Here is a 23916-nt window from a genome sequence, read left to right as displayed (position 1 = left end):
TTTTCATGGTTTATACCACTTCAAATAAAATAAATAAATAAATAAATAATCAGTCATTAGGTTCATGATTGACATTTAGTTGCAAGAGACAAAAATAAATTCCAAATATGACCTAAAATGTCATAGATGATATTCTTGGGAATTATGTTACAGTATTGTATTATTGAGCACAAAACTATTAATGGCAGTGAAACTCTTATAATACTGCATTGTTTCTATACCTTCTTTTCTTACCTAAGTGGCAAATTAAAATCCTCTAAGAGAGCGGTGCTGTTTTCCAACTGTGCTGAAAGAACCAAGGGCTCAGCACATTTGTTTTAAAGCCGGGTTTTGGGCCTCCAGTGGTCAGTGCTCTTTTGTGCTGAGTTTACCACACTGTTTATGAGGGAAGGATTTACAAGTGTTGCTTTTAGAAATCAGATCTTCTGGTAGCCTGTACGTTTTTCAGGACAGTTACTGATGTGCTGACATGTAGATTCTGAGCTCTTATCATTGGTGGTATCTTCAAACTTACAAAAAAGAACGCGGTGAAGGATAGAGGAGTTCACAACTGTTGATAGAAGGGAATGGCAGGGAAGCAACTCTAGAGAGATTCAAGAACATCCTAGGAGTTACAATGGTAAATTTAACTGCCACGAGTGTTTTATTTTGGATTTAGCATTGTGGTGAGGGAACTTGGCCAAATTCCAGTTCTATAGTGATATGTGCAAGTGCTTAAATTGTTGCGAAATTAATCTTTAATTAAGACATTGTCTTCCATTTCTAAAGTGCAAATGTACAGTGAAGTACAACAGTAAGATTTTTACAGGCAAAATCAGTGGCAACTAGTATCCTGGAGAGGTACAAACAACACTACACAGCTGCGTTGCTCACTTCCACTCTCAGGCATCCAAACATGCAGCTAGCACACGTGTATACACACACTTTCATACACATTTCCCCTGCCCAATCTCGTATTTATACTTTTTTTTATATATACATGTGTGTTTGGCTGTTCTACAGCACTTCCACAATAGCTAAATAATTGCCTGTGCACTTCCCTGGGTTTATCCAGCTCCTTCCATGCATTCTGTGCTTGCTTCAGTAGCCTCTTTGGCAATTAACTGGGAATACGGTTAGCCCCTAGACTTTGCCACTCTTGTGACATTAATCTCCCTGTTCCTTGCTGGCTTCCTTCTAATAACATGCTGGGGAATTGTGCAAAGGTCTCTCTTCACCAGGGCTAAATGTCAAACAGGTAGCATATGAAGAGACCTGAGACTGCGAAGACGGTTCAGAATCTGATCAGTCCAGCATCCTGTTTGCTTTGCAGTCAGTTTTACCATTCAGTGTGTCACAGATAGCCTCAGGGACCCCGAGGCTGGAAGCTTGGCTGCTAGCAGCAATGTGTCCGTTGTGCTCTGGTAAGGGATTGAAGGTGAAGAACTGGTATGGATCCTTTTGCCTGCTGCTTTCTTGTAAGGGGCTCAGGAATGAGCTGGAGTTTTTCCATTCCTGGAATGTGCACATTTCCATATGTGGGTGAGTAATTTTGCTCAGGTAGCCAGGGCTGGGAGATGCTGAAGATAATGTCCTTTGACTGCCACTTAAGAAACTCCCACTGTCTTCCAGAGAGTCCTTCCTAGGGTGTTCAAAGGAGCACCGATTCCAGTTTCTGTAGCTGTAGGCCCACCACCCCAACTGCTTTCGACGGTGGCACTGACATTTTAGGATCTGTATGAAAGCCCTCTTGAACTCTTTGCTTGAGCAAGGGTAGATGATTGGATTCAAGCAGCTGTTAAAGTAGCCAAGCCAAAAAATCACCTTGAAGATTGTTTCAGGGGGCTTCAGAGCTGAAAACAGAGAGCCTGTTCAGAAGAAACAAGCAGAGACAATATGTGAGATAAATGGTTTGTCTGTTTTAGGAAAGGTAAATGTCCCATCGGATCACTGTTAGAATCTATTTGTTAAACATCTTTAATGCATGCAGCTTTCATTTTTGGTCTTTTAGTAATAACATGCTATTTGTATTATTTTAAAAGCTAACAAGGAACTGCTTTATCCACCATCCAAAATATAAAGGAGCATGTATTTAATGTAGAATTAAAATAAAGAGTTGTGTAGAATTAAAATAAAATACCGGTGAAAGACACAAAATGTTCATTGTTTGAGCTGCTGTATGATGCACACATAGAACAGGGTCATGCCTTCTGCAAAGAGCTATTAACTATCACCTTTTGAAGAAAAAGATCTAAATATTCCCAGGCTTCTGGGAATATATGTGCCCAGATGTACCTTACGCCTAAGACAATGCGACCTACACGTCGCATTGCCACATCATCCTTCAAAAAAGAAAGAAGGGCTATTGTTATGGGGGGCTCCCTTCTGAAAGGGACAGAGGGACCGATATGCCGACCGGACCCAACCCGCAGAGAAGTCTGTTGCCTCCCTGGGGCTCGGGTGAGAGACTTTGCCAAGAAAGTCAAGCGCCTGGTACGGCCCACTGACTACTACCCGCTACTGGTCTTTCAGGCTGGTAGCAATGAAGTAGCAACGAGAAGTCCGAAGGCGATCAAAAGAGACTTTAGGGATTTGGGGCGACTACTTAGAGGATCAGGGGCGCAGGTGGTGTTTGTCCTTCCGATAGGGGGGATCGAAGCTGAAAGACGTACTGTTCACATAAACTCGTGGCTTCGAGACTGGTGTGACCGGCAGAATTTTGGTTTCTTTGATCATGGGAAGGTCTACGCTACACCGGGCCTGATGGCACCGGATGGGATGCACCTCTCTCGGAGAGGGGTAAGGATCTTTGGTCAGGAGTTGGCAGGGCTGATAGATAGGGCTTTAAACTAGAGTCGAAGGGGGAAGGGGCTAAAACCAGGCGCGCCGGTGAAGACCTAAGGGATGGTACGCTAGAATCAGAGGGGCTGTGTGCCAGTGAGGTCCTTCGGTCAGATCCACAAGGTGCTGAGTGTAAGGAGACGCACTTGAAATGCTTTTACACAAACGCACGCAGTATGAGGAATAAAATAGATGAGCTAGAAGTCCTGGCCCAGTCCTGCAACTACGACATCATCGGCATAAGCGAAACCTGGTGGGATGAGTCCTGTGACTGGGGTGTTGAGATAGATGGTTACAGGCTCTTCAGGAGGGACAGGCAGGGTAGGCGAGGTGGTGGGGTGGCGATGTATGTGAAGCAGGGGCTGGACTGTGTGGAACTTCAGGTCGGCAATGGCAAAGTTGAGAGCCTCTGGGTAAGGATCAAGGGACAAACGAATAAAGGGGATGTCGTTGTGGGAGTCTATGACAGACCGCCTGGCCAGGACGATAGCGCCGATAAATTATTCTTTACAGAACTAAGAGAGGCCTCGAGATTAACTCCCCTTGTCCTTATGGGGGACTTCAACTTGCCGGACGTTAACTGGGAGTGCCACACGGCTGACACGAGCAAGTCCAGGAGGTTCATGAAGCACCTAGATGATAACTTCTTGGTACAGGTGCTAACGGAGCCAACTAGGAAAGGTGCCCTCCTAGACCTGTTGCTAGAAAACAGAGAGGGTCTGGTGGGAGATGTGGTGATTGGTGGCCGGCTCGGTCATAGCGACCATGAAGTGGTTGAGTTCAAAATTTATGGTGACAGAAGGAAAAGTGCCACCAAAACCTCATCCCTAGATATGGGGAAAGCGGACTTCAGGCTGCTCAGGGAACTAGTCAGTAAGGTCCCCTGGGAAACTGCTCTTGAAGGCCTCGATGTCCACCAGTGCTGGTCACTCTTTAAGCGATGCCTCCTAGAAGCACAAGATCAGGCAATTCCAAAATATCGCAAGTCAGGCAGGCGGGGCAGGAGGCCGGCGTGGCTGACCAGGAACATTCTAATGGAGATTAGGCGGAAACAGAGAGTGTTTCGCTACTGGAAGGAGGGCCAGGCGTCATGGAAAGAATACAGGGATGCTGTTCGTGTTTGTAGGGAGAAAGTTCGAGTGGCCAAAGCACAGCTAGAGTTGAAGCTGGCTGTGTCTGTGAGAGAAAATAAAAAGGGTTTTTTTAGATATGTAAATGGAAAAAGGAGAACTAAAGAATACATAGGGCCGCTCCTTGATAGGGAAGGTCTCCTCACAGACGATGACATAGGCAAAGCAGAGATGCTTAACGCCTTCTTTGCCTCTGTCTTCAATGCCGATGATGGGCTTCGGGACCCAGGGTGCCCTGAGCTGAAGGACCGGGACGGTGGGGATGACAAACTCCCAACTGACCCTGAACGTGTGCGGGATTTGCTACTCCACCTGGATCCCTACAAGTCCATGGGTCTGGATGGGATTCATCCCCGGGTGCTGAAAGAGCTGGCGGATGTCATCGCGGAACCTCTTTCAATTATTTTTCAACGATCCTGGGAATTTGGAGAGGTCCCAGTAGACTGGAAGCTGGCAAATGTTGTGCCAATTTTCAAGAAGGGTCAGAAAGAAGACCCTAGCAATTACAGGCCTGTCAGTCTCACGTCAGTGCCTGGTAAAATCATGGAGAAGTTGGTTCTCGGACTTATTGAGGCGCACCTGGGGGACAAAGCAGTCATTGGTCCCAGCCAGCATGGGTTTGTGAAGGGTAGGTCCTGCCTAACTAACCTGATTTCCTTTTATGATAAGATCACCCGTATGGTGGACCAAGGGAAACCAGCTGATGTGATTTTTTTGGACTTCAGCAAGGCTTTTGACACGGTTTCCCATAGGATCCTACTGGACAAAATGTCCACCATACAGCTAAATAAAAACATCATACGATGGGTGAGCAATTGGCTAACGGGCAGGGCCCAAAGGGTTATGGTAAATGGGGCTGCGTCAGGCTGGCGGGCGGTCACCAGTGGGGTCCCTCAAGGCTCCATTTTAGGGCCGGTACTTTTCAATATTTTTATAAACGATCTGGATGTAGGAATAGAGGGTATTTTGAGCAAGTTTGCTGATGACACCAAACTTGGAGGAGTTGTGGACTCAAATGAGGGCGTAAAGGCCTTACAGAGGGATCTGGACAGGTTGGAGAGCTGGGCAATCACCAACCGCATGAAGTTCAATAAGAGCAAGTGCCGGGTCCTGCACCTGGGACGGGGAAACCCTGGCTGCACGTACAGACTGGGCGATGAGACACTGGAGAGCAGCCTAGAAGAGAGGGATCTGGGGGTCGTGGTAGACAGCAAGTTGAATATGAGCCAGCAATGTGCCCTGGCAGCCAGGAGGGCCAATCGTGTCCTGGGGTGCATCAAGCACGGCATCGCTAGTAGGTCAAGGGAGGTGATTGTCCCGCTCTACTCTGCGCTGGTGCGGCCTCACCTCGAGTACTGTGTGCAGTTCTGGGCACCACAGTATAAAAAGGACATGAAACTGTTGGAGAGTGTCCAGAGGAGGGCTACGAAGATGGTGAAAGGCCTTGAGGGGAAGACGTACGAAGAACGGCTGAGGTCACTGGGCCTGTTCAGCCTGGAGAAGAGGAGGCTGAGGGGAGACCTCATCACAGTCTACAACTTCCTCGTAAGGGGTTGTCAAGAGGCAGGAGACCTTTTCTCCATTAACACTAGTGACAGGACCCGCGGGAACGGGGTTAAGCTGAGGCAGGGGAAATTTAGGCTGGACGTCAGGAGGGGGTTCTTCACAGAGAGGGTGGTTGCACACTGGAACAGGCTCCCCAGGGAAGTGGTCACTGCACCGAGCCTGTCTGAATTTAAGAAGAGATTGGACTGTGAACTTAGGCACATGGTCTGAACTTTTGGGTAGACCTGTGCGGTGTCAAGAGTTGGACTTGATGATCCTTATGGGTCCCTTCCAACTCAGGATATTCTATGATTCTATGATTCTAATTCTTATACATTCTTGTGAAGCTCATAAACATTGCCACACTAGATTATTAGAGGGGTACAAACCTCTTGAAACCAGAAGTTAATTGTGGTAGGTCATATATCTCAGCCAATCATAAAAATGATGTAACCCAAACAAAGAGATTACTTTATTTCCTCTTTTGTTCATGACCAAATAGTTTATCTACAGAAGCTGCCCAAATGAAAAACACATACTGGGAAATCCACTTCACGTACTTCTAGCATTAAAAGCATTTAACTGATCAACTATATTTAGCAATTGGAGCTCTATAAAAGAATGTCTGATTTTTTTTAAAGCAGAGCAGACATTCAGTAGTTATCCATCTGGGAAAATACCTTTGTGTCTGGTAAAGTAATCACAGAGCAGGGGTTCAGGGGAGAAGCCTCCTTTCAAGAAGTGGAATTTGATTTGTAGAGGTTTTTCAAGTGGAAGATGATGCTCAAACCCGAGTGTCATATCTCTGAGAAGTGCAACACATACGCTAGAGTAGTTTCAGATTCCCTGGGCTGTGAAAGCAGCTGAGTCAGTTGTGACTGTCAGGATGCCTTAGTGGGGAGGAGTGTGATTCTAGGCATGTTTCCCATGTCTCATAGCAATGTAGAGGCCATGGCTAGTGCCTGAAAACTATGCAAAAGCATTTCCCAGCTACTTGGGTAAATAACTCTTACATGTCACTGCGGATACTGTGACATACAGAGGGCAATTCTGCCCAGGTCCTGACTATAGGGGTCCGAGTCTCCTTTGCTCACAAGGAAGCCAGGTAAGTACATGTTGTTCCTCACACATCTGCTGTCCTCAGTGTGTCAACTAGTCCCTGAGCTGGCTCAGAAAATAAGGTACTAAAATGGCATTGACTCTCTGGAGAGTCTGTTTCCCTCCTCCCACCTGGGTAACAGATCCTGTGGATCCAGAATAATAGTTTTTTTCCCCGGTTGTGTACGGGAATGCTGCTGCTTAACACTATCTCTGCCTATGACCTTGGAGCTAAGCATCATGTCACCCCTTAAGGTTAAAATGGAAGTTTTAAATTGCAACGTTTATAGTACTTCTTTCATAACTCCTACACTTGGTTTTTATATCACGTGCAAGACTTTTGTAAGTTAAATTCACATCCCTTCTTGCTTTGTTACTGCTAATGATGTACAGGGTTTGACATGCGTCTTCTCTCCATTTGTTTGAGATCCTATATCTGCGCTGATTGATACTGCAGAAAGTACTAAGGAGAACATGAGAAATACTGGAGAAACTATGAGTTATGGCTGATAAATTTCCAGTCAGTTAATCAAAGCGATGCAAGCACTTAAACTGTGTATTGTTAGTGTTAAATACTATTTGATGAAAGATCCAGAAACAATTCATGTGATTGCACCAAATAAGCCAATAAATTAATATCAGATTCTTATAAAGCTTTAGAAAAAGTTGATCCAAGTTAAAAACTGCAACCAACATAAGGAAGATCTTCCAAAATTTCCCACATGCACAGTTGCAAACCTTTTCAGGATTCATTTTGTAAAAAATTAATGTTTTATCTTCGATTTAGAGAAAAGCTTTGTGACTGTACAAAACAAGTAAAAAATATAATTATGTACACCAAGGAACTTAATGGAGCTCATCCTGATAAATTTCTTAAATTGTTTTCTGGAGCTCCCCTAAAATGTAAATAATTTTTAACTCTTAAAACCCAGTAAACTTCATGAAGTGGCTGAAGAGCTTCCATTTTTTTCTTATGTGTAAATTTTGAATGGACAGTGGTGACTTTTTCCAGATCAGTTGGTTTGCCTTTCTCTTATACTCTAATAATTGAAAATCTATGGGACATTCCTCTACCAGACTTAAGTATTTTTTAGGCAGGTTAAATATGGACATAGTAAATGCTGTTGTATAGCTTTCAATAAAATAAAATATTATTAAGAATATTTACTGAAAAATTTTGTGGAATTCCCTAAGGGCAAATAAAATAAGCTAAGCTATCGAGGAAAACTGGGAACCAATGCAGACAACTGGGTTATACTTGTGTAATCAGTATCACACATGAACCAAATATAACCACGTACTGTAAAAACTAAGAGACCAAGTAGGGAAAAATGTAAAAAGCTGAGTGCTGAAAAAAGCTTAATCTTCGTAAACTGCTGGAAGAAATATGTGTTCCGTTTTTAAAAAAAAAAAAAAAAAGTAAAAAAAAAAAGTAAGGAGCTTATGTCTGTCTTTTACAATAATCTGTTTTTCAAATGTCATTTGAAAAAAAATGACAGCAGGCTATTTTCAGCAGCTGCAGCAAGCATTTTCAAAGCTCTTTTATATTAAAGGGCAGCAACACAGAAGTGTAGAGAACTTCCTCATAACGACCCTGAGTGACAGAGGCACCTTGTGTTCTGTCCTGATTCTTGAAAAATTACTAAGCCCCGATCGATTTTTTAAAAGCTATTGTGACCCTAGATGAGTCATGAACAAGAAAACTTGGAAATACGTTAGTTAGGAAAGTTGTGTGGTGGTATAATTTAAAAATAAGCATCAGAATTTAGTTACAATAGTAGAAAAGTTCTGAAACTAAGAAATTTGGGAAAAAAATTCAAGGAGTTAACGATCATTAATGACTACTTTGTTCTCCACTTTGTGCTGTTTGCAGAACCATGAAAAATGTAAATACTGCTTGTTTAAATTATACAGAAGCTATTGTGTTGTTTTCACAAGAAGGCAAGGAAGAAATATGCTTTTCTGAACAAGGAATATTAATTTGATTAAAAAGCTGTTTTATATACTGATCTGTTAATGTCTTGTTTCTTTTATTTACATTAAAGCTTGACAGAATTCTACATCATTCTTCTACTCTTCCTTGTATATATGTGTGTGTGTATATATGTACACTGCCATGAAGGGAGAAGAATTTTATCTATGAATTTTGTCTACCGTATAATGCACTTTTACTTCCTAGGTTTTCAAAAACCAGGTGGAAGGCAATTATTCCAAGAAGGCTGTAGCAATAAGCAAGGTCACTGTAATACACGTGAGAATAAGTTCACATATGGGAGCATACCTCACTTGCTGTCAAGTAGCACTTTTCATCTGTCAATCATCCTGCCTTTATACCATCCTCCTGATTTTACCAGTGGGAAATAAGAGCTGGAGGAAGGTAAAAGCAATCAGCTGAAGGTCATGTGCTAAATAATTTTCACCAGGAAGAAAGTTTTTGTTTTACCAGGAATGAAACCATGAGATCTGGCACAACTCTTATCTGCTAGAACACACGGTGGGCAGTACAGTGCATTCAAACAGTGTGTTGGTGACTCCTGCTACCTTTGCCACCACCCAAAGAAAAAGCAGAATTCAGGAGTATTTCCTGAGATCAACAGAAACTAGTTAATCCCCATCTCTGGCTGTACAGGGGTTGTATGCAATTGCTACATGACCTTAGCAAAGCCCCACCTATGAAGGAATCCTTGGCTAACAAAGAGGACCACTAGTAAAACCTACAAATGCTATGAAATATAGTAATTTTGAGATACATCATAGTGAATAAAAAGAGCTGAGAAGAGACTCAACAATTAGTATTTAACAGCATAAAACTTATATACAAGGAGGAATTAAATTATTATTTTTTTCCATGTCCATAGTGAGCGCAGTGATTCAAATTGCAGCAAGGCAAATCAAGAGTACAGCTTGGGAAACACTTTCAGTCTACCAAGACAGGAAAGTTCGGGAACATACTGCCTTAGAAGGGTGTAAAAATCCAGCCCTGGAGGCTCTTAAAAACAGAGCAGACACGCATCTCCTGATTTATGTATGGCTGATCCAGCCTTTGGGTTGGAGGATGCCCTGCATGACCTCTTCAGATCCCTTCTAGTCCTGCTTTCTCTGATTAGCTCTGCAGGCTATAACTGTTCATCAGGAAAACTTTATGGCTTAAGTTTTGGCAACCCAGCAGAGTTTTACATCTGCAGTACTGGAATCCCACTGACACTGAAGTCTTAGATCCCGTTGGTAAATATAACCACTATTTAGGCTGAGGATTAACTGTTAGAAAAATGGAATGTCCAAGTCCAATATTAATTTGAGCATTTATTTTCTTCAAGGCTTTGGAAAGTTTGAGTTTTTTGTATTCAGTCCTTCCTTACTGGTTGGAATCCCAGCCTGAATTCTCTACACAGAGAGAAGAAAAGATGTTCTGAATTATCCAGAAGGTGGTTTAGTTGGAAGTCACTATACGTGCCATGTGCTTCTAAATATGGGTTAATTTGGTGACTATTATACAAAGCACCACTGCCTTTCACCATGTAAAGATATGAAAAATATTTTGATGAGCTTGAATATTTTTAACATTACCCGTTTCCCTACCTTGTTCTTGGAATTAACAACAATACCTTTTATTTAACTGAACACTGGCTTTACCTCATAATTAACCTGTCAGGAGAAAACAACAGGGGGCTATTTTGGTACCTTGATAAAATGATAAAGCTAAGCCTACCACATACTCTCTCTAAATATCAAACTAATATTTCCTCCCCTAATCTCCAACTATTTTCCCATCACAGCCTGATAAACAGATTAAATATTTCCCTGTACTGATTTAGATTGCTTTTCAAAATGGCTGAAAAATGTTGCTTATTATTATCTTCTGGGTGATTTATTTGTGAGGTGAGTAGCCAGAGTGTCTCCCTTGCTCAAAATCTCTTTCCTGATGCTTCATGTTTAACAGCTTCACTCAAAGGGAATGTGTATTCTCTTCCCTCTTATTTTGATGAGCGAAACCCTGTGATAAATTAAACGTAGCACCATAAACTAACCTCTGATTGCACCTTTTACACCACTGAAGTTTTTGCAAAGCCTGCATCCAGCAAAATTGCAGAACAGGAAATATTTTAGAAACTCAATCAACTTGATCAGGTTTTATTGTATTTTGACCATTAATTTAACAAGCTGTGCTCACCATACTTGACAGAGCTATTTGGTCTGGAAACACACTGAGCAACAGCAAATATCATGAAAAGGAATTAAGAAATATTTCATTTAGTAAAAGGTAATTTCATTTAGGGTCTGACTTTTTTATAATGAATGTTTTATTACACTGAAGGTAAGTAAAGCACCCTCAATGAGATTAGGGGATGTCGTGGGAAACAATTTGGCATGTCAGTGGTATTCATGCATTCTGCAGAGTTACTGGCCAGAACATCACTGAGCTATTAACATTCAGAGTCCACTGGAGTCAGTGGGAGTACTTGAAAGCCTTTGTAAAGGCTCGTAAAGGCTTCAGTGGAGTTTGGAACAATCCCTAAATTATCAGGGTGAGCAGCAGGAAAATCTTCTGGACTGCCTTAATCCCAATCCTTTTAATTAAAAAAACTCATCACTGAAGGAAGTTTTGATGTTGCCCTCTACAGAGGTGAAACATATACACACGTGTAAATAAATACTACCACACACTGGTCTCTCATATTTTTTCCTTTTCTGTTACTTTTCATCTATCTAAATATCTGCTTCATTGCTGCCTCTCTCCTATATTCGTACTGCTATATTCGTACAGAAAGGAGGGTGGGAAAGTTAAGACTTTCTATTTAAGGATCCTTAATGTAATAGTTGGTGAGGTTCTTGATGAAAGAGTAGTACACAGGACATGTTTGAGTTTCCACTTCCACTTTATGAAAGAAAGAGCTTAGCATCAAAATTAGACCAGTCAATGCAACCAACTCACCAAGCACTCCCACCCCACCAGTTCCTTCCAGGAAAAGGGACAAAACATGCTCCAGTTGTGTGGAAGGTGACCACGTACTACAGTAATTAGCTGGAGTTTAAGCCTTAAAAGTAAGATATAATAAGGTAATGTTTATGAGTTAAACAAAACTTTCACAATCACTTCTGATCTTTCTGTGCCATTGTGCTCTGTGAGCTATTTCCAGCCACGCAGAGGAAATAAACCGTGTGGATAAATGACCAACAGTTGTTTGTGACACCAGATAGTCATCTATGAAATATCCCTGGGTTCTGCTGTGGTTTTATCTCCTTCCTTCATCCTTCATGCAAGGAGTATACATATATTTATACTTTAGACCAAAAAATCAAGAAGTTGATGCTTCCTTAGGTCCCCTGAAGCCCTCCCTGCTCCAGGCTGAAGAAGCCCTGTCCCTTCAGCCTCTCCTCACACAATGTGCTCCAGGCTCCAACATCCTTGGTCACCTCCACTGGACTCGCTTCAGGTTATTGTCTTCCCTGTAACACAGCTTTCTGCATGGAAGCCCTGTTGCAGACATGCTCTAATGAGTGTTAAATTAAAAGGGCACAATCACCTCCCTCCATCTCCTGGCTCTGTTCCTGCTGATACAGCCCAACGTGCTGCCAGCTTGCATCTGATAGGGACATCTGAATAGTTTTACATCCTGTGTTATATTCATCTGAGTCATCTTCATAGGCGAGGGTATTCTGTGAGTGTGGATTTTCAAGAGTGCCATGTATTTATTATTTGTACCTAGTGGAAGCAACATTTTACACTATTGATGGTTAATTAATCCAAAATTAAGCACATTCTCCTTTACTGTCTGCCTTCTCTTTAATACCTCTGCTTTTTTTTTTTCTTTCCCCACCTTGGTGTATTCACTTCCCAGTTATTTGTTTCTTTGTTTTCATTTTAAATAATTCCTTCTCCTCTCATGTCTTGTTCAGTTCTTAACTCCAATGGCTCATCTATTTTCAAACCACTTTCTATTGTGATAATTGCTTTTCTATTAATTAAACATCCATTTTTAATATAAGTTGTGTATTTGATAGCAATTAAGTCTATAAATTACCCAGAATTATCAGTTGTATTCAGAATGAAGTATTTGATAATTAGATTAGATAATGGTTGGACGTTTGAGGAGAAGTACCACCATGAATTTCCTAGATTTAAGGATAAGAAATCTCTATGAATAATTTTGGGTTGTCACATGATATGTTTTCTACCACTTACAAAAATTCATATTTCAAAAACTTTAAATCTGGTTCTGCTTAGCTGTGAGACAGCCTAGGGTGAGTGGATGTTGTTGTTTACTGGAACAAATACAGCATTTGTTTTTACTGAAACAGAATGGTCTGGAGTTCAGTGCTGTGCTGTGTGTCACTTGATATTCCAGTAATAGCAAACCAGCTACAATAAAATATGTTGTGAAACAATAACCATGTAGAAAGAGAGCCTCACTGCACTGGTTTCCACCATCGTCTTAATCTTTAAAACAAGACATAAAATTTGAAACTACTTGCGCCTATTAATAACAAGTAGAAAATTTAAAACTTGTACTGCTGAATGGAGGTATTCTGGAGAGAACGCCACCATCTTGTCTGTATACTACAAAGGAGAAGTAGGCAGAGAATTTGCTAATAAGTATTTGGAAGTTTTCTTATAGAATCTGGTCAAATGTAAATGGTTAAGGTATCCCGGGAAGGCAAACATAATCCTCCTTCATTCAGCCCAGATGACTATTATATTTTATTGCAGCATGGAGCCTTTCCAACCAGAGTTAAATCTGACCTTTTCAATGTTCTCCGTAGGAGAAAATTCCAGTGTTTTAAAAATTGCTGTAGTGTTGAAAGCATTGCAAAATGATAGCGAGTCCTGAAACATTAAAAGCAGGAAGCATCAGCGATATCAAACCCCGTCTCTCAGCCTGTTCTCAAGAAGACAACATTTCGCAAAAAATGAAATGCAAGAAACTCGTTTTATGCTGGAAATCATCATTGCTCTGAAAAGAGCCTTTTCTTGGTGTTAGGCAGTAGATGACTGCTGATGGCCTGGCCAGGAACCTCCACCTCTCCCCTGCAGTTCCCGCTGCAATTCCTGCTGTAGCCATACCTGTTGGTAGCAGCTGAGTTATGGCTGCTTAATGAACAGGGAAGCTTCGAGTGCTACATCTATATAGCTAGTAAAACTCTCTCTATAAAACTAATAAGCTGCCTCTGACCAGGCTTATTATAAGTTTACAGAATGCAGAAAGGATGTTAGTCTTTTATTTAAGCTTTCTGTGGTCCTTTTTACCACATGCTTGGCCAAGTTGGCATGCCAAGATTTTAAAGCTAATTGGATTTCTCAAGCTTCTGATTTCTTTCCTTCCAGCATTCAGTGTTTGTTTACATTCCACTGGATATAGGAAAGAAACCCCACAGTTTACAAACATCAGAGGATGAAGTAGAGAGAATGGTTATAAAAATAAGAGCCAATGGGACTGCAGACCTTCTGGAGAACAGAGTCAGCATAACAGTGAAAAAAAGATCTTGAGAACTAGGAAGAGCATCCAAAATCAGTAGAATAAAATTCAATAAAGAAAATGAAAGGGAAGATAGTTAAAACCACTAACTGCAAACTGGTAATGATGGTGAGCAATTTGTATGTGGCTTTGGAGTACATTGGTGTGTCTGTGGATTGCCTTAGGATGCGTAACTAAATAAAAATGCAACAGAGCTGAGGTTTTTCATGCCCTATCTGTAGCTGTTATGTTAACAAAAATTCTGAGTATGTCTTCAATAACAAAATACAGAGATATGAGTGAGATCTGGAAAATACATGAGATATAGAAAAATCCATGAAGTGCTTAGAGTTTTGACACAAACTCTGAACATCTTTGTTAATAGGTATAGCTACCGCTTCTCTGTCCAGAATGCCTATGATGGCGTACACCACAGAGAGAATATACTTTTGTAAACTGTGTTGCCATTACAAAAGTATGGTAAAATCAAGAACAAGTTTAGGAAGAATCTTTTTCAGCACTCTAAAACTGACAGTAGGTAGGGACAGAAATAGAATATTGTTATTATTTTGTCCTGAAGAGTTACAGACTTCAGCAGCTTGCTAACTAGAAAGAATATGGGCTGAGCTTATGCTTGTTTTGCAAAGGATTAGCTGATTAAAGGAGTCTAGAAAAGCTAATCTAAGTCTGCTGACATTTCATTTATTATACTTAAATATCTTCAATTACTGGGCATGCTTCGGTGTCTTTTTCTCCTCTTCTCAGTTCTGACACAGCTGAGGCAATCTGTCTTGGACATCACTGGTAAACAATAGGACTCTAGCAGGGAATTGAATAACACTGCTACAAAGATGCTGTATGAACTTCCATTATATTTTCTCCTTTACAACTTAGAGACTGATTATTACTGCTTTTCAATTTCTAGGTATCACATGAAAGCCCATCAAAATAGCTCTAAATCTTGCAGTGGATGATGGAGCAGGACTTTAGTGAAGATACTAAAAAAAGATGAATTTTTTGTTCATGTCTGTATTTCACAGATAGGTGCACTAAAGAGCATACAACTGATATCCTGTGGTATGGCCTTGATGCTTTAGCACTGTATGCACATGTATTTATTTACTCAGTCCTTTCATCATCATCATGACTACTAACCTGATCAATGGCATGTGTTTGCAAAAGCCCATAGCACAAGAACCTTGTGTCCACTGCCTTGCTGGATGCTCAAAGCAGTGTTCCCTCTCAAATTCTCACTTCTCTCCTGTCTTTGATTTCAATAGTTTTGAGATATCCTCTTGCTGTCCAGTGGCTCTGTCCTGATTTTTTTTTTTTTGCCTTGGAACTTTCTGATTCAATAAAGAACACTACTGGGTCTGTTTTGTGGGCCTGGAAACTGCAGTATCTTTTTCTGCTATCTCCATTAAGAGTCTCTGGTGTTTAGCCACAACATTTTTTTTCTAGGGGCAGACATGGTTTGATGGAAGTAGTAGCAGGACTTTGTTCCTTCATTACCACTGCTGGTGTGGTTCATGCTCCTATGTTATGGTCATCTTGCAGTCATGTTCTTGAGAATCCCATCTTTCACACCTGAGACAGGAAGATGCCCTGCCATTGAGCAGTCATCACAAGTGGATTTTTCTGTATTCACATTTCTCTGTACTGCTTTGCAGATTTACTTTTCTAAGGCTGTACACTTTCAGATTGCCCTTTGGTCCTCTGACCTGCAAATGAAAGTTTGCATAAGAAGTGCCCAAGCCTTTGGAATTTGTGGAGTTTCACCTGCTTTGATGAAACATATTTATTCTAAAAAGTAGAGCTCTGTAATTGGTAACTGGGATCCCAGGGATGCAATTTACTTTTGGACAGAAGGCTCAAACCAGGGCTTAAGGGAGTTTATTTTAGTAGTAAAATGAATCACCTTGAAATAAGCTAGTTCTCCCTGTGGCAAAACATGCTGTACTGGTCAAGAAGTGCTCATATTTAGGCTTCTGGCTAGAAAATAGGAGGAACGGGTTCCTGCTGTCACCTGTGTGATTGGACGTTGTACCAGATGCACCTACAAGAGGGCAGAGGGTCAGATTGCAATGCGTATCATTAAGTCTTCCCAGTCCTGTGTGACCATTACAAGAAATCTAGAGAGTTAAGCTACTTTGTGAGGTGAAGACAAGGCAAGACAAAAATGAGGTGGAAGACAAAGCAGGCTGGAAGCCTTGCAGTGATAGCAGTGGACCTAATGCCTGGAAGTGTTTCCCATGGGAAACTGAGCAGCCTAATTTGGTATTCTTGGTGCAGAGATGCAGAGGTTGGCCTGATGTAACATAAATCTACATACTGTACTCGAACAACATTTTATTTTAAGAATCATTTTGTATTGGCTGACCTGTAGCATGCAGAATATTTTTATGTTCTTTTTTATTATTCTGTAGAGAGGCTTCAAAAACTTAATATATAAAGATAGTCAAAACAGTTGTATCTTCATTATGAGGCTCTTGGGACTTTATCCTACTGCCAGTTAAGATATGACAATTTTATTTCTGACTTTAGTGGATAAGATGAAAGGTTTTCTGGGAGTAGGGGCAGTTAGGTTCCGAGCATGGAAGCAAGTAAGACTGCTGATCTCCACTAGAGTTAAGCAATGGGCTGGGGAAGTTCATGTGCTTTGGTGAAAGTAGTGGAGGTGGTGGGTTTTGTGTATTTTCATTTGTGTATTGTGTGAGGTCTACAGCTGGGAGCTGGCAAGCTCTGTCTGATGCCTCATTTAACAGGAATGGGACTAAACTTTTACCAAGTAGCTAGGGGGAAACATATGATCTTTCATTTCTGATTAATTTTTTTAATAAAGTTATTGGCATAAATTGGATCTTTGTTTAAAGGAGGAAATTTTACTGAATATCTGCTGAGCTCTAGTCTTTGGATAAAAATCCTTAATTTTTCTTTCAATTTTTCAGCAGTGCATATTTAATACAGTTCTGATAACCAAACACAAATTTGTATGAGGGGAAAGAAAAGAAACATTTATTTTGAAGAAGCAGGATATTTACTCTTCAAAGCTGGGTCACTGAATTTATGGCACAAGCAGTTGTCTTGAAGACACATATGTCTTCATTTTATTTTTTATGCTGTACCACAAATAATTTTGTGTGGCAAAGATGACAGTTTACAAAGCCATGGAGCATTTATGAATGTGCACAACAAGGGCATTCCGTAGCTCTATTTCTATCTGGAAATGATATCTGTTAAATTCTCATTGATACCAGTTTTGCTGCATTATCAGGTGCTTAACACCAAAGGAAGTGTGGTTCAGTCATCCAGCTCTGGACAAAAAAGAGATTGTGGGTCATTCTTTGCGCTGATAGTTTCATGATGCTCAACACATTATAGTGTCAGTGCTCGAATTCCTCCCTGTAGCTGTACACAGTACTTTCTTTCAGAGCTTTCCTCACAGAGCCTTTTGATTCCTGCTTGAAAACCACTGTCAGTGCTAATATTATTTTTTTCCTTTTTTGTGGAATATTTATTCAAGCAATATCCCTGCTTTCAACACCACGTCGGTTCCCAGTATACATCTGCCACCTGATGCAGTGATCCTTTGTCTGGGATATCAAAATGAGTAGCTGTGGAGTATATTAAAGTGTCACAACCGAAGAAGTATAATTTTGGCTGGCAAACCAGAACAGCTGAGAACACTTTTGACATGAAAAAAGCTACATATAATCAGATTTATTAAGACATGGTTTTGGGGTGCTGAAGAAATGAGGATTACTGACTTGTCAAATGTTTTGTGGTTAAATCCTCAGAAGTCCAGAGCTGCTCTGCTAACACCACTGTGCAGAGTCATTGTATTACTGAGTGAAACAAGGAGCACAAGTTGTAAGGATGTGGATATGATGGTATGATTTAGATTAAAGTTGCAGATATAAGGTGTGAAAAGTACAGACTGAGGAAGAAGCCCTCCAGTACAGTGAAGGTAAATATCTAGTCTAGTTTCAAAAGCAGAAAAGGTATTGTAGTTTGCAGTCCTGCACTGACAAGTGGGGAGACTGTGATTAGAGTAGCCCAGGGTGCCTATGGTTTCATAAATCATTGATATGTTTTGAATTCTGCCTGTCACTGAAAGTGATTCTATACTATTGTGGACTTTTTGTAAAGGTTCTTAATAGCTTCTTGTTTAAGTTTTTGTCTTCAAGATGCACAGCAGAAGATTTCTGGTATGAAAAATACAACACACAGCTGTATTAAGCTCTTTAAAAAGTCCTCCTCCGCTGATCAACCCAGTCCTCCAGTTAAGAATAGCTGAATTATGCATGTCAGGAAAAGGTATTTTCCCCAACTGCATTAGTATGCAATGCTTTAGTCATCCCTAACACCATTAATGAGCTTTGCACTGGTACACAGACACAAAAAGTACAAGGTTCTGGAGAGTTTAGAAAAAGAAATCAGGGACAAGGAACAAAAACAGCCTTATTTCACGTCAGCAAAACAAAGAGGAGGTACCTGCTATTTAAATTCACATGGATGTTATGTTTGATACTGCGCATACCTTCATTTCCTCCCTTTCATAGAAAAAAGGCTGTCAGTAAAGAGTTGCCCCCCTGAAATGATTTCTAAACAGAGAACAGGAGAGCCAGCAGTTTACACTGCCATACTGAGATGATGATTTTTTCACTCTTCTAATACTAATTAACAATAGCAACTCTTTCTGAACCACAGGCACCAGGAGTTCCCAGCTCTGTTGTGAGTGTGCTAGGGGTTGCAGACATGCAGGCAGTGCCAGGTCAGAGCCCACAGCAGCCCATTAGCCCTTCAGCCTGCCAGGCACTGCTGCCAGCATGCAGCCTGCTGCAGTGGTGGCTTGCATCCTATCACCTCACTGGAGCCTTGGACACAAGTGAGATGAGAGAGAAAATCAAACTGTGACAAGCAATAACTTCTCCACTCAGGTGTATTAAGCAGTGACCCATTAAACATCCTGGGAAAGCCCAGGACTTTCTCCCTCTAAGGGGAAACTGACTCTTTCAAGAAATTTGTTTCTCATGTTGGTTCTGTCCTGCTGTGAGCAAAATGTTTTTAATGGGCTGGTCTGCATCTGTGTTTGCTGAATAGCATCAGGAACAGTACTGGCTTCTGCTAGCTAAAGATAGGTTCTGTTGTATTCATGCTGACTTTTTTTTTTTTCTTCTTTTTTTTTTTTTTTTTCCCCTGAGTTCCCTCAATAATTCAAAATCAAGGAGGAGATGTTGACCTACATGTACTTTATTGAGTAATCATGACCAACTCGATATATACCTGCTGCTGCCACTGGTTGTGCTGCTAGCGTATGTGGTGAAAACATGTTTCTATTCATTTAGGTGTGTATTTTTGCAATAGTTGGAAACTTGTTCTCTGTCATAACCTTTCTTTAAGAGGCAGTGCAAGGACTTAAACTTCAGTAGCAAAAGATAACTTTGCTCACAGTTTTTCTTCTGTTTGGAATTTGTCACATTCTCAGCATTAGCTTTTTACAGATCTTGAGTTACTAAGATTTTTCAGCTTTAGATACACTAAGCTAGAGATGATAAAGTTGCTCTGGAGTAGCTTCAGTATTTGTCTTGCAACAGAGATTCTCGTCTAGATGACATTACATATTTACTGAAATCGTAATTCTAATACACTTCATCAGGACCATGCAGTTGAACTCAGTTTAGTTTTCTACAAGTCTCTAGAAGTATTCACTTACCACTCAATTAGAAATGTTTTGGTATGGTAACTAAGTAAACACGAATACAGAGCATTAATAAGGGCTTCATCTCCCTTTTTTCCCCCACCTCTTTCCATATTCAGTCTGCCAGATTGTCTGTGTCTCAGAGAAGTGAATTTTGGACAGATATTTTTGAGAGCTAGTAATTCAATATTAACAGGTCTTGAAATGTTCCATTTCAGAGCTGACGCCTGTATTATAGACAATACAAGCAAATTTCCCGAGGACTTGAGAATGCAGAGCACTGTTAAGGCTACACTGAATGCTTTAATAATATTTTGAAGCTGAAGTGAACAGAGTGGTTACCACAATGCATGTGATAGTCTCCTGAAATGCCTCAACTAAGACCTACTGAAACCAAAGGGAACCCTTCTGTGAGAATCAGTGGGCTTCACAATTTGCTTTTGGAATTTGATCAATAAAGTTTGAACTGAGAACTAGAGCTCTTTCAGCTTCCCAAAGCTCAGGGGAGTTTTGCATCTCATCATTAGCTCAGGCCCATTTTCACCTAAAACACCTAATAACGCCAGAAGACTTTCTGAATTACACTTGGACCATCTAACAGTGAACTAAAACAAGAACATTTCAATGCTGAAACTTTTTGCAAACCTATCCAGAATTTTTGTTAAAGCATCTTGTAAAGATATTTATGAAAGCTAATTCAATCAATTAGAGGGTATTTAATATATAAACTTTGAAGGTATTGTCCCCTGATATGTCATCTGCTGCACTCGTGAGGAGGGCTAACAGATGAGCAGGCTTTCTGCAGGCTGCACGTTTTGCAAGGTTTCAGCTTCTTTAAAAAAGCCAACATCAGAATTAAATTACTTTCACTTCCCTCCCTTTCATGTGTTCACTGCAGTTCTCAAAATATCTACTTATCATTCATCTTATTTTTTTCTGTGACATTTTTGTAGTAAACAACTAACCTTCTTCCTCCCCCTCCCCACAGTCCCGTGAATACCAACTTACCTAGCGGCAGAACAATGAAGAAGGGTAGCCAGCACAAGATAAACATGCCAACCACAATTCCCAGCGTCTTGGCTGCCTTCTTTTCTCTAGAGAATTTAAAAAGTTTGAAAGCTAAGGAGTTCCTGGGATTGTGACCCTTGGATTTCGTGCTGTTTAATGTATCCTCATGAATGTTCCTGTAATGGATCCGTAAAGTCAGCTCCTTGGAGTTGGACATCTCTTTCATAACCCCAGCTTCCAGGTTTTTAGTAGTCCTTTTGGCCACTATGTAGACCCGGCAGTACATCACAAGAATGACAATTAAGGGAATGTAAAAGGACCCCAAGGAAGAGAACAAAGCGTAGAATGGTTCTTCAGTGATGCGGCACTCCTTATCGTCCTTGGGTGCTGGTTCTTTCCAGCCCAAAAGAGGCCCAATAGAAATTACCATGGAAAGGACCCAGACACCTAGGAGAGCTAGAATTGCTCTTCTTCTTGTTACCAAAGTTGGATACTGGAGAGAATAACGTACTCCTATATATCTGTCTATGGAAATTGCACATAGACTTAAAATAGAAGCTGTACAGCACAGCACATCAACTGCTGCCCAGATATCACAAAATATCCTCCCCAAAATCCAGTAGCCGAGGATTTCCAATGTAGCAGAGAATGGAAGGACAGTAAAACTCAGCAACAAATCTGCTATTGCAAGGTTAATTATGAAATAATTTGTAGGGATTCTTAAATGTCTATTGCAAGCAACAGAGAGAATTACCAAAATATTACCTATAATAGCAAAGAGTATAAAGGCACCTAGGATGAGCCCCACAGTTATCGCCCTACTGATATCCAAGGTGGGTGAATCCAGGTTGCTTGTTGTCTCATTGGAGTTGTTCGCAGAAAGGTTGCCACTATTTAATGCAGAAACTTTCAAATATCCAGGTATTGATGAATTGGATTTCTCATCAAAGTAGGTATTCATCTTTAAAATCATCCTCCATAGCAAGGTATGGTTGGGTCCTGTGCACAGCACACAGATGGTTGGGTTTGGTGGAAAGTTACCTCTCTACCCAAGAAGTTACTGCAATGCCCCAGCCAGCTTTGGATTGAGAACTCATTTCTCCAGCAAGGTGTCAGCTTTGAGCACGTAAAACTTGCCCAATGTGAACTCCTCTGAAGCCTGTCAGAAATAATAGGCTGTTCAAACTTGCTTAATTTCTCCTCTCAACTTGTTGAAACAGAAATTAGCAGGCAGAAGCTTGGCTGGAGCTCCAAAGTAGCTGCTTTGATCATGACGTCCCTGAAATAAAAGACAGGTTTACTGTTCTCCCTTGTGCATCCGTGGTCCTGCTGGAAGGATGCCCCTGTCTAGCTGCTGTGACATGCGTCTCCAGGAAGGGTTTGTCAGCACTTAGGCAGCTCTGCATGAGCCGGCTGCCTGCGCTCTCGCTGCCTCTGCTGCTGACATCACCGGGGCCAGCCCCGGCGCAGCGCTAGAGGGCAATGCAGTTCAAGTTAAAACTTCTAAATCCAAGTCTGAAAGCTAAACAAATGGAATATATCCGCCCCAATTAAAGCGTTTGCTACATAGAAATCTGGATTGGAAGCCTTTAAAAAAAAAAAAAAAAAAAAAAAAAAAAGTTTCATAATCTGAGGAAAATACACTCAGAGTGTTATGGTGAAAAAAACAATTTCAGTATGAAATGATCTAGCACCCTTTGCCTTTCAGTCACTAAATAAATGTCTTTGGGTTTATTTTGTAATCAAAGTGAATCACATGCCATGTTAGAGATGGCATGACTAATCATCTCCCACTTTCTAGGGAGAAACATGTAGGTTCCAAAAATCCCTGTTTTATTCCTAGATTCAGTATTTAACAATGACATAGAAAGGTAGTTTGTTTCTAGTGGTAACCTTTCTATTAATGGATGATCAGAACCCAAATCTGTAGTAAGGTCTTTATGTTTGTTCTATATTTGTGTATACCAGCCACATCTGTGGCTTCATCTCCTCTTTTCCAGCTCAATAACTTTTGCAAGCACAGGTAGATTGTGAATCCCAGCCCTGAAAAGAGCTGAGCATCCGTACCCACAGCTAAAGGGAAGGTAGTGAAAAGTGTTTAGGAGTTTTTCAATGTACTCAAAAAGCTAATGAGCCTTCTTATATCTTTGCAAGGGCTATGAGATCATGGAGACAGGGCCTGTTGTTAAGCTGTTGTAGCTCTAGAAATACCTACAGAACCCTATAAAGAACATGATCACTAACAAGTGATTTATCTTATAGCACTGGTAGTTTCTCCATTTTGTGTAGCTTTTGGTCACCAGGTAAGGAGAAATATCAGATCTTTATAGCCTGGTACCATGGAAAACAAAAAGTGGAAGGTTAACTGAACACACATCTGCCAATATGCTGTTCTTAACTTTCTGACATCAGATTATATCCTACAGCTGTTGTCTGAAGTGCTCTGGGTTACTGTATATTGAATTTCCTGTTACAAAATGTACTGTGTTTAAAATAAAAAGTTCATTCTTAGTTAGGCAGCTATGGCTGAAAGTTGCAGCTGAGTGCTGGTTTTAAAGGGCAAACCATATAAACAAAAGCTCTGGCTGAATTTTATTTGAGGAGTGTGTGGCAGATGTTTTTATAGCCCTTCCCAACAGCAGTGACTATAGCAAGGCACCATCATTCAAAAAATTTTCTTTGAAACATTTACAAGAATGACATGATAACATGTCATGGAGTCACTGAAGGGAAAAGGAACAAACACTCGATTTATGAGCTTAGCCTCGGCTTTCTGTCTCTGCTCTCTCTGAGATAGAGCTTTCACTGCTAATGAATGCAGTTAGCAGCCCTTTATTTGGAACATGTATCATTCGCACTTACCCATTCTCTCTGGACTCCACCTAACCTCTCTCAGTTTTGTTTGTGATTGCTGATTTTGCTGCTCTGCCTTGTCTGTTCAAAGCGTGAATTCCTCAGGCTAGGGCCTGCTCCATTGGGAAGGTGGGGATGCGGCTGGTGGCACCACTCTTGGGCAGTAGCAGCCTCAGCATCTCCCTGGGGTCACCCAGCCTGCACCTTCCTGCTCGTGGTACTTCTACAAACTTGGTTAAAGCTGGTTTCATTCACTCTGCACAGGTTCTAACACTACCTCTGAATACAGATTAGGTGCAGGCCAAGT

At 40.9% G+C, this 23916-nt stretch overlaps 1 protein-coding gene across 1 annotated transcript; it reads right to left on the bottom strand.

Annotated features, from left to right (window-relative positions):
* Positions 1-179: 179 nt before the first annotated feature.
* On the bottom strand, positions 180-22359 carry ADRA1B (adrenoceptor alpha 1B). Its single transcript, XM_082771266.1, has 2 exons — positions 20757-22359; positions 180-1847 (listed from the first exon to the last, which is right to left on the bottom strand). The coding sequence occupies exons 1-2, from the start codon at positions 21727-21729 to the stop codon at positions 1285-1287; spliced, it is 1536 nt and encodes a 511-aa protein (XP_082627392.1). The 5' UTR covers positions 21730-22359; the 3' UTR covers positions 180-1284.
* Positions 22360-23916: the final 1557 nt, after the last annotated feature.

Source organism: Aythya marila, assembly GCF_965140915.1.
Source record: "Aythya marila genome assembly, chromosome: 14".
Lineage (NCBI taxonomy): Eukaryota > Metazoa > Chordata > Aves > Anseriformes > Anatidae > Aythya > Aythya marila.
Note: the sequence above shows the minus strand (reverse complement) of the source record. Positions and strands in the feature narration are given on the sequence as shown.

Bases quoted from the DNA above. Each gene is read 5' to 3' on its own strand.
- ADRA1B (XM_082771266.1), bottom strand. From the start codon at position 21,729: ATGATTTTAAAGATGAATACCTACTTTGATGAGAAATCCAATTCATCA. The intron at 1,848-20,756 runs GTAAGTTGGTAT...TCTTCTGAACAG, and splicing joins CTTCATTGTTCTGCCGCTAG to GCTCTCTGTTTTCAGCTCTG.